The following is an 11,030-nucleotide window of genomic DNA, read 5'->3' on the forward strand; positions in this document are numbered from 1 at the left end:
TTTTTTAAGCTACGCAACCTAGTTTTGAAAATTTATGAATTGACATAAGAACTGATTTTTTGGAGAAAAGTAATATATATAACTGATACCATGAAAGCGCATCAATGACACATCAATTAGTACCTGTTTGTGAAGGAGACGAACTTTTGCAACGGCTGGAATACGAACTCCTGGAATGCTGAAGGATTGGAAGAACAATGTTTGGACCGAATAAGAGAGAGAAAACATAGCGAAAAATGCTCGGTAAAAAATAAAATGACCTAGCTTTCAAGTTTTTTGAACTCGTGCTTCTAATTCAAATTTTTTGGATCGGTACGGGTCGGGTGGGAGGTAATGACAAGACTTAAAAATCAGCCGCTGAGAAAACATAAATAACAAACAATATCTATTGGAACATCTACTTACGCCTCCACTTGCTAAATTTTAATTGGAACTCCCACCAAATAATTTGGCGAGAACTGCACCCAACAGATTTTTGCTTTGTTGTTGATTCCTCTTCATCGCACCCATTGTTTCAATTCTCTTCCGTTTCTCTTCCCTCAATCAAACCAATGAGAGATTATTACTTGCGGATTATCCTGATACGGAGAACCATTGGGGAAAGGCACTTTTACTTGTCACCCCGGAGCTTCTAGAAGGGCGAACGGTTTTGTGACCGGACTCCCCCGTAATAATCTCTGCATCTGCAAACCAATGGCGATTTTCTTCGCGCGAGCTCTCCCGCTCACCTCTAGTAGGCCCTCTCTTTCGTTTGGTCCTTTAGTTGCTGCCGCTCTGCGGCAGCGGCCAACGGCGTCGGTAGATAATCTTTCCTTGCTCTTATCTTCTCCGACTGTTATGCCGCTTTTCTCCGTTTCTTGGCCGAGAAGGAGCTATTACATATCAAAACCGACTTTGCGGCCTCCGATTCCACCCAGGGGTGTTGGAGAGAATGTTCGAGGTTTTAGGAGGGGGAGGTGGAGGCGGAGGCCGGCGGCGAGGAAGAAATTAAGGAAAGAAAGGCAACCGGAGCTTGTTGTTAGGATTTGCATTGAAGAAGATTTGCCCGACGATCCCGAAATTATGGTATAAATCTGGAGCTTCCTTCCTTATAACACTATGAGTTAATAGCTTTGTTGGGATTTAGGGCAGTAATCACGCTTTATGCTATTTCTACAGTGGTTTCGTGCTAAAGTGGTTTGTTAGGCTCCTGCTTAATTGTTTTCCATGTTTATTTTGATTTATGTATGCAATATTAGAAAAACCACTATTTTAAACATACACATTTTCATCAGAAAATAAGCTTAACTTACGCAGAGCATTAATTCAACCATACAAAAGAAGCCTCAATTAAGACCTCCATTGCTGTAGACAAAGGTAAAACCACGTGAAGCATGCCAACAAGCTAATCAGCTACTCTATTAGTCACTTGGTGGTGACCTACTGTAACTCACATCCTTTAAGTGACTATGTTTCTGTTTGACATTGCTGTTTTACGGGCATTGTAATAACGGTGCTATGCTATGCTATCAAGCAAAGCATATGATTGTTTGGTGAAATCTTGTTAAAGTTGATGTCTAAAATTTTTTAAGAGTTGTGGTTGTTTGATTAAAAACTTTAGTGCTACACGAGTAGATATATTATGAATTTCATATAATTATAACATTATATCTTAATGTTAATTATTCAATAAAATACAACAATTAATTAATTAATTGGTAAGATACATAAGTTAAATTCCATAACAAAGCTTTTCTGGAAAACTACCATAAATTCGGTGCCAAGAAAGATATTTTTGAATTTTCACGAAAGTGGATTTTTCTCCCAATGGTTACACCAACCACTGTAAAACTGATTCTTTTATTCTAGGGAGAAGGATTATTGAACATTAAGATATATCTAACAGAACTTCAAACAAAGTTTCCTCATTTCATCACAAGCAATTCACTTTCCACTTGATAACATCAGGAAACTCCATTTCCAGCCAAACTTTGTTGCTAAACCATGCACAATGCGTCAAATGTGGTGTATCACCTATACTAATTAGTGGACCCATTACGAGGATGCAAACCAGAAGGCCATATTGGAAAAGAAGACTCTGGAAATCCATGATATTTTTATGCATTGGACAGTTTCATAGTATTTGTATAGTAGTTGATTTAGAGTGCACTAGTATGGACTTGAGTGCACTCATGTGACCATGTGTGAGTGTGAGTGTGATAGTCAGCCAAGTGAGTGTGGAGTTTGCTTTGTTGACTTTGTCAACAAGGAGCGGACAGCCAAGGGAATCGAAAGAGTAGTGATGGGTTATTACCAATTTGAGTGGCTAGCCTGTCCATATATGTTGTAGTTAAGACTTTATTTGTGAATGAGGAGGTGGTTATTGTTGAAAAAAATTTTAGAATCTAATTCAAAATTGCAGCCTAAACCAAGTTAGAAGAAGCAAGCAAAAATTAATTTAATTAGGATTTCTTCTTCGACTACTAAAGAAAATGCTTCTGAATTATATGGAGAGAGTTCTCTACTTTTAACCTCAAATAAAAATTTTCACATAGAGAGGGTGGGATTTAACACTTTATTGAAAGAATTCTTAGAGCTCACTTCATTTCATCTATTCCATAGGAAAGAAGTTCCTCCAGACCTAGATGACTCTGGTATTTTCACTTCTTTCTATATTTAGTGTCTTATGTCCTGATGATTTATTTGATGGTTTGCCTCCTTTAAGGGATATTAAGCATGCAATTGATATCATACCAGGTTCTCAATTGCTAAATTTACCTCATTATTGAATGAGCCCTATTGAACATGTTGAGCTTAAGAGGAAAGTGGATGAGCTATTAAAGAAAGGATTTTTATAAGAAAGTCTTACACCTTGTTCAATTTCTACCTTATTAACTCCTACAAAAGATGACACTTGGAGAATGTGCATCTATAGTTGAGCTGTAAATAAGGTCATCATTAAGTATAGATTTTCCATCCCTCGGCTTGATGATATGCTTGATCTTGTTGTTGGATCCTATATTTTCTCTATAAGAATGATCTTAAGAGAGGATACCATTAGATCATGATTAGACTAGGGGATGACTGAAAAACTATATTTAGAACCCCTGATTGTTTTTATGTGTGGATGGTCATACCCTTTGATCTTTTCTACACCCCAGCAAGTTCATGAGGTTGATGAACAATTTTCTGAAATCTTTTATTGGACATTTCCTCGTTATCTACTTTAATGATGAGGAATTACATTTGAACCAGCTAGGGTTAGTCTTTGGCAAACTTAGAGAATCACAATTGTATGTCAATCTCTTTCTACACCCCAGCAAGTTCATGAGGTTGATGAACAATTTTCTGAAATCTTTTATTGGACATTTCCTCGTTATCTACTTTAATGACGAGGAATTACATTTGAACCAGTAGGGTTAGTCTTTGGCAAACTTAGAGAAGCACAATTGTATGTCAATCTCAAGAAATGCTTCTTTTGTAGGCCCGAGGTGATATTTTAGGGTTTGTTATATCTGTTGAAGGACTAAAAGCATTCTATTTTAGATTCCGCATACTCAAAAGTTTTACAATGTTTATAATTTCCATGGTTTAGCTACATTTTATCAATGATTCATTAAGAATTTTAGTTCAGTGGTAGCTCAAATTATAAATTTTTTGAAAAGGAATAAATTCATTTGGACTTTAGAAGCAAAGAATGTTTGGAGCAGTTTAAAATTCTAATGTCCTCTGCACCTATCTTAAGACTCCCTGATTTCAACAAAATATTTGGGGTGACATTTGATGCCTCAGGTATAGGACTAGGTGGAGTATTAAGTTAGGAGAATCATCAAATAGTATTCTTTAGTGAAAAGTTAAATGACCATAGAAAGTGCAATTCTACTTATGATCAATAGTTCTATGCTATTATTCAAACTTGCAAATACTGGAGTTATTATTTATTGCATAAGGAGTTCATTTTAAATAGGGATCTTCAAGCTCAAAAGTTGATTAATACCTAAAAAAAATTGAATTCTCATCATGCAAAATGGGCAGATTATCTTCAGGATTCTTTATCCTCAAGGACAAACTTGAAATGTTGAAATAGAATTTGTTATTTAAATAATTTGAAAATTTGCATATAGTGTCATATTTAAGTGATTTTAAGATCTATGAGGGCTTTGGTCGGTTTGCCTGAGGTTCATGCATGCGTTTTGATATGTAGACTGTAGTTGGTTGTCTGTTTTTGCCAAGTCTATGGTACTTTTGGGAACTCATCAATAGCCATTATTGTTTTTTTATTTTTTATTTTTTTTCTTTCTTTCAATATAGTTGAAGGAGTATCTATGCATAGTTTTGCTCAACTTATCTTTCACTGTTTGTCCTTTAATATGACCACTTTATTGAGTTGAACTCTAGTTTTCAATTGTGATTCATCCAAATTGTTGATCAGTCATCAAATCTAGCTAATTGATCTGATATGGAGAGTAAAGGCTTTGTAATTCTCCAAGAATATTCTCTTAATATATATACTGGGAATTTTTGGAATAATTTGTGATAATTTAATATCCTATAAACTGAAATGAAATTTTAGACTGGAGTTTGTTAATTGTTTTTTGATAGAATATTATGAAGTGGAACATAGCGTTAGGTGATTTAGACATGTATAATGAGGGTAAATTATGCCCTAAAAAATATGCCAATAAATTAAGGGCAAATATGATTAAGTTCCTGAAATTTGGACCACACTTCATCTAGTTTCATGACCTTAAAAATCTTTCATTTTAATCCCTAGGTTATTTTGAGATTTCGTTATGGTCCCCTAGCTTGATTTTCAAACTTAACAGAGTTCTATTTTTGTTGATGGATATTCCATCAATTTAACCAATGTAACATTTTTTTTAACTTTGATTGAAATTGATTTTTTTTTTTATGGCCAAAATATCCTCATTCACAATTTTTTTTTCTCGTTCTATAATTAGGTCAATTTCCAATGAGGTAAAGATGCTCTCATTTTTAACGTTGATGAAGAAGAGGGAGAATAATAGAAGAGGTGGAGGTGGTGGGATAGCTCTGATACTTATGTTCGATTCTTGTGGGGTAAGGTCATTTCACAACAAGGATGAGATGCTTATGTTATGTGGTGACTATAACATTTTTATGCCAAATGTTAATCGAAGAAGAAGACAGACAATATCGTAAATACTCATAAACAAATATAACTTCCAAAATTTTATCAAACTGAAAAAGACCAGTACAAGTTGTAAATGTACATCAGGCGAGCGAGTTTATGAGTCTCAATGCTGTGATTTAATAGTAGCAAGGGACTAGTGCTCAGTCTCTTAAGTTTGTAACTCAATAACTTGAGTCAATGAAGCATTGACATCCAGCGTAGCTTGTTGTTTAATCTGAGAGGGTTTTTATTCTTTGTTAATTGTCCAAGTCCTCCTATTGTGTTCCATATGAAGGTTTGTCTTATAAGATAGTAGATCCCTAATCTCTTTTCTGAAATTCTTGATCTTGAAAGAGCTCTCTATCTCAGCTATGATGCTCATTGAATTATTGCTTGCTCATGGTTTTAGCACTTCTTTGATAGTTATTGTGCTTCAATTCAGTTACATCCCGATGGACCTTGATGCACTATTGAAGATTAGAAACGAGACCCTAATTCATATAATGGCGAGGGACTTCAATTGTTGAACCAAGAACTTCGCTTGTCGACATCTCTTTTCCTAAAATCTCAAGTCAGTATAATTCAAGCCAAAAGCTTGATGTGAAGTGGTCCAGTGAGGCAAGTGACCTAGGATCTAGTCTAGAGATTAATTATCACAAAAACCTTTTATTATTATCTTGCATGTGCCTATTTTATAGTTCACCAATTGACGAGCATCTATTGCGGATTTTGGACTGATAGTTTTCTTTCTCGAGCACTGTGTAAAGTAAGTAAAATTATTATTACTTAAAATAATAGAAAGGACAACAAAACAAACAAAATTGAATGAGAAGTATAAAATGTGTCTGAGATGAATGTTCTAATAGGAGTTTAAGAGGGCTATCTAAGGGCTATGTACTGCTATTTTATCAAAATCATTAATGTGTATGCATTCATGTTAGAAGCCTTAGTATGTGCATGTTCCCTCACTTCAATTGTTTCCTAGGGAACGGAGGGATCTAGGGGAAGAAATGAGTATGTAGGAGATGCTATTATACCTTGAGTAGAAGAGTAGAGGGCTTATATGCTCAATGAACCTTCTTCAAAATCATTAGAAATATTAAACCCATTGCCAATTAAAATCCTCAATTGAAACATAACATCCTCAGAAGTCAGAAGTCATAGTAGGGATTGATTCGTTGACAAATTTGTCGAAGGGTGAGGAGGCTCCATGTGATGAGTATGCCTATCTCTGTTTACCTTAGAAGGCACCACAATATAACTAGGAAATGTCTCTCTAACTTGCGCTCTGGTTGAACGAGAAGCCTCTCTTATCATGATTCGATTGTCTCAATCTACCTCCAAGAAAATAAAGATTAAAGCATCTACTACACTTAAAAAAATGTAATGATTAAAATGACAATGAAAATAAAAAGAAAAGAAATGGTGATGTTGTTTCGTCCATTGTCGTTAACTTGTGTGGTGCTTCGTCGAGTCCCCAACTCCTAGTAAGCCCTGGTGATCTCACCCATCATTCATGCATTGGGCTCTGCATTCCATAGGAGGCGTAAAAGATAAACACACCTAGGTCATATTGGTATATCTGACTCTTGTCTGACTGTAAAGAGGTGCCAAATAAAAGTTAAAGCTAATACATAGTCTCAATAGGTGTAAAGGTATTGTGGAAGCTCTATAGTATGAGATCTTGGTGGTTATCAAATCTATATGCCTAATATCAACTACTCGTGGGATAAACATTCTCCCATTTTAAGTGGTCTTCTGGGAAAATCCAAACTTGCTGCTCTTTTGGGCTGATATCCCTCCAAAGTTACAGAGTGCCCAAACGATGATACAACCAATATGATCACATGTTAATAAATGTGGGCTCCGAAAATTCGGCCCCGGCCTCCGCTCGTTGCGCTTTTTCTTTTTATTCGGCGAGGGAATTTTAACGAAATAAGTTCCGGGGTAAATTTTGGAAGGCAGATGGGTTTGTAGATTAGACACTACCCAGAGAATTCGCCATCATTTTGCGAGGACTTTATGATCTGAGTTCTGGTTTCCTATAGGCGCACCCATAGGAAAAGAGATGGTGAGGGAATGGATGATGGGCACGATCAAGATCCCATGGTTCCGTCGTCCCGGGCCATCGTGGTCCCTGGTCTACATAGTCAGAGGAGGTAGTCAACCCAACCTGACAGAAGGATCCTTGTCGGCAACCATGGGTTGTTTCGTCCAAGGGGACCTTGTTGACCTAGGGTGAATGTTTGTCTAAGGGGACAAATTTGAATCCACCTTAGCTTGCAGAGGGCTTCGTGCCCTATCGATCATATTCTATTGATTCATATCTCAAGTATTTGATGCCAATAAGGAGCGTATTGGCTCTGGCCATAACCGGTATTTCGTGGTGACATTTGGCGGCAAAACCACTCGGTTCAGAGGGCCCCGGGTCGTCATAACCATTTATCTTGCGGTACTATTTGGCGGCAAACTGCTGGTTAGAGGACACGTACCACGTCCTTACTAGCGGGAGATTGTTTGAGAATGGATCCTAGTGATATTTTCGACTAGGCATTTGGCTCTACGTTAGCTAAAGTTATATTTGAATTTGTCCACCTCGGCAAACTGTTGTGAGGGGGGGGGGGGGATGGATTTTGTTTTAAGTGTTTGATAGTTGAATTTCAAATTTAAATATCTTAAACTTTGGGATTTTGAATTTTTGGGTGGAGCTTGGAAGGCAGTTGAAAAATATTTGTGAACCCCTCCGGTTGAGATCATTGTTCAACACGGTCATCATCGGGGTGTTCGGGGTCATTTTCATTTTAAGCTTGAACCTTGTCGACTCTATCTGGCTGTCGACAGAGGATCGGGTTTCGTAGGTTTTATGCCTTTGTTCATGAATTTTCTTTGTTGAAAGCGTTGAAGGCCGAATGTGAATGTACAAAATAAATATCTGGTCAACTTTCGTGATCGCATATTTATCCGATATCTCGAACCCTGTTTACTCCTATTCATCTACTTAGGAGGATCGAGTTTTGTAGGCTTCATGCCTTTTGTTTAATGAATTCTTTTGATTGTAGGTCTTGAAGGCCTAATATGAATGTATTAAAACAAATATACCGATCATCATAATCGTGTATTTGTTTGAAGGTTCGAACCCTGTCGACTCATATTGATCTGTATAGAAGGATCAGGTTCGAAAATGAATTCACTTATTGACCCGCGCAGCATCCCTAGACGTCACGTGCGTACTAATAACACGCTTGCTGAGGCCTATGAGGGTCGATAATTTCATTGATTTGGACGTACCCCATTGTGTACCTATGTGTATACAAACTATAATGTAGGTGCAGGGGTGCTTTGAAATATTTATAGTTGTGTAGATAACTATCGTTCGGATGCACACAACTTTTCATTTGAGAGCTTATACACGCCTTCTGTCCACTAATACGAGTGTTGCGGATCCGGTGGCATGTTTCTTGGTGTTGATTCCCCTTTCTCATTCATCGGGGACATCTTTCTGAACTTTGAAGTTTGTTGCTTTGTATAGAACTCTTTTTAAGTTCATCAGTGTAATGGATCTGTTATTTCCGGTGTTTGCGGGCACCAGAACTGTTTTCTTCTTAAATATAGAACTAAGAAGAGATTTTGGAACACCAGGAAGCTTGGTTCTAATTTGTTTAAACATTTCATCCCTTCTGTCAGGGGGTGTTCTTTTTCGTACATCGAATTGCCCTTGTACTCGACGTACTTGTAGATCTTGATCACCATTAACGTAGGTGATATCCATACTTGTGTCCACAGTGGTTCGTTGTATTTACAATACACTGTTGTTATCCACAAGTAGTCATTTGCAGGGGACCGGTTATATCCACTACGGCCTCCTAGAGGTATTCGTAGGAGAGCCGTTGTCAACTTCGCCATCTCCACCTTTCACCAATCTCAGGTGGGTGGACGATTGCATTTGCTTGTAGGGGTAGATCTTTGATTGCTGGTCTCCAATATTACCATCTCAATCAACAGACAATTGTAGAGATCGTTGAGGAGTTCACTGCATTCTTCTTTTCGTGAGCATTAGGATTTCATTTCCCACTTGCAACTTGTTGTTAGCTTGGACGACTGTGCACTTAGACTTTGATTGGTTCGTTCATCCAAAGTCCCGGTCTTATGTATTCAATCGAACCCGAATTCAGAGTTCCACTCATGCTTGAGTCTGCCTTGTTGTCCTTGAAAGTTCAGGCTCCTTATTGTTCATGTCAAACTTGGATTTAGCTTGAGTTTAGAGTACAAGTTCAAGTGCTCTTGTCTTATTCATGTCATTCTTCAAATTGAGTTCAAGTCTGAGTTCACTCGAGTTCGAGCTGAGTGCACAAGTTCACAGGTCCCTTGTATTCAATCCAGTTTGAATTCAAAGCGCATGTTCAAGTCCTCTTGCCATTTTGTTTGGTTTAAATTTACAAGTCCTTGCAAGTTCAATTATAAGTTCAAATTAATTTGGATTTGAGTTCCAATTTTGATTTTATTTTATTTGGGTTTGAACCTTTAGAAATCATTTGAGTTTGTTCATGTCCCCTGCTCGTGTTAAATCAAGTTCAACGGTCCACTAGTCATTGTTCATGTTCAATGAAGTTCAAAGGTCCACAAGTCCACAGTTCATGTTCATGTGAGTCCCAATGCTTGTTCTTTTGAGTTCAGACAGGTCCGAATATAGTCATATTTTCACCCGAAATTTCGGCAGCTTCCTGGTGTCTCCCCCGTTTAGGGGAAAACTATGAAAAAATTGGGCCTCCCGCCACGCTAGAGAAAAGCGTGCACGGTAGGTGCCCTCTTTCGAGGACACCGCGGCCGTAAAATCTTTATTCGCCCACCACGCTAGAGAAAGGCGTGCCTGGGTCTTCGGGCACCGGTTCGAAAATGAACAGTTTTATATTTGACCCCTTTTTGCCATAGGCATTGCACCGGGTTCCCTTCTCACCACGCTAGAGAAAAGCGTGCATGAGTTGGTTTTCCGATCCGATACTAATGCCAAAAATGGAGTTTTGATATCCTGTCCCGTTGCAAGCATCGCAACGAATTCCCTCCTACCACGCTAGAGAAAAGCGTGCATATGTGGTTGGTCGCCGCGTTGCAAGTGTTGGGAATGGGTTCTCGGAGTTTTAAGGTTTAGGAACTTTATACCTTGGGCAGCCGGCGAACCGGCGGTCGTCGGCGATGGGTGCTCGGATGTCGAGACAAGGAGAGGGGGCACACGCATTTTTATTGTTATTATCCTTTATTATAATTTATATTAATTATAATAATAATAATTAGATAATTATTATTGATAATTAATTACTAATTAACAATTAATTATAATTAATGAGATAATTTTAATCATAATTAATTAATGATTATAATTAATTTGAAATTAATTATAATCAATCAAATAATTATAATTAATAATTAACTAATAATTATCAATTAATTATAATTAGATAATTAATTATTATAATAATTAAATAACTATTAAATATAATTAATAAAAATTATAAATAAAATGAAATAAATAATAACAATTAAAAAGAAATCCCTCGGCTCGGCGGGATTACGAGATTTGGCCGGAGAAAGCTAAATCTGGCCAACGGTTTTGGTGCGCGCTTTAAATCCCGGCGATGGTTAAATCCCGGATTAAGGATTTACAGCTTAATCCCATATTTACTAAATCCCTTGGTTCGGCAGATTTCGGGATTTGGCCGAAGAAGAGCGTGTGAGAGGGAGAGAAAGTTACCCTCACAGTGAGCTCCCCTTGATGCTTCCGATCTCAATGTCGTAACTTCCGAGCAGCAGGAAAGGAAAGTCGTCAAATGAGCCAAGTCGAGCAGCACAGAGGCGGTGAGCGTCCGTTGTGCTTCCGATCGGAATGTAGTAACTTCCGATACAC

The 11,030-nt window shown here is 37.6% G+C and overlaps 1 protein-coding gene across 3 annotated transcripts in view; it reads left to right on the top strand.

Moving 5' to 3' along the window:
- The first annotated feature begins 411 nt into the window (after positions 1-411).
- The window catches only part of LOC110103359 (endoribonuclease YBEY, chloroplastic), a 98,957-nt gene continuing 88,338 nt past the window's right edge, over positions 412-11,030 (top strand). The window contains exons 1-2 of one of the 3 annotated variants that reach the window (XM_020832048.2): positions 929-1,065; positions 4,941-5,058. In XM_020832048.2, the coding sequence (XP_020687707.1) occupies positions 4,963-5,058 (96 nt within the window). In that variant the 5' untranslated portion in view covers positions 929-1,065; positions 4,941-4,962. Of the gene's footprint in view, positions 1,066-4,940; positions 5,059-11,030 lie in introns of all 3 variants that reach the window. The other 2 variants (XM_020832040.2, XM_020832033.2) reach the window with 2 other exon arrangements.

The sequence above is a fragment of the Dendrobium catenatum genome, unplaced genomic scaffold (genome assembly GCF_001605985.2).
Source record: "Dendrobium catenatum unplaced genomic scaffold, ASM160598v2 fragScaff_scaffold_84, whole genome shotgun sequence".
Taxonomy (NCBI): Eukaryota; Viridiplantae; Streptophyta; class Magnoliopsida; order Asparagales; family Orchidaceae; genus Dendrobium; species Dendrobium catenatum.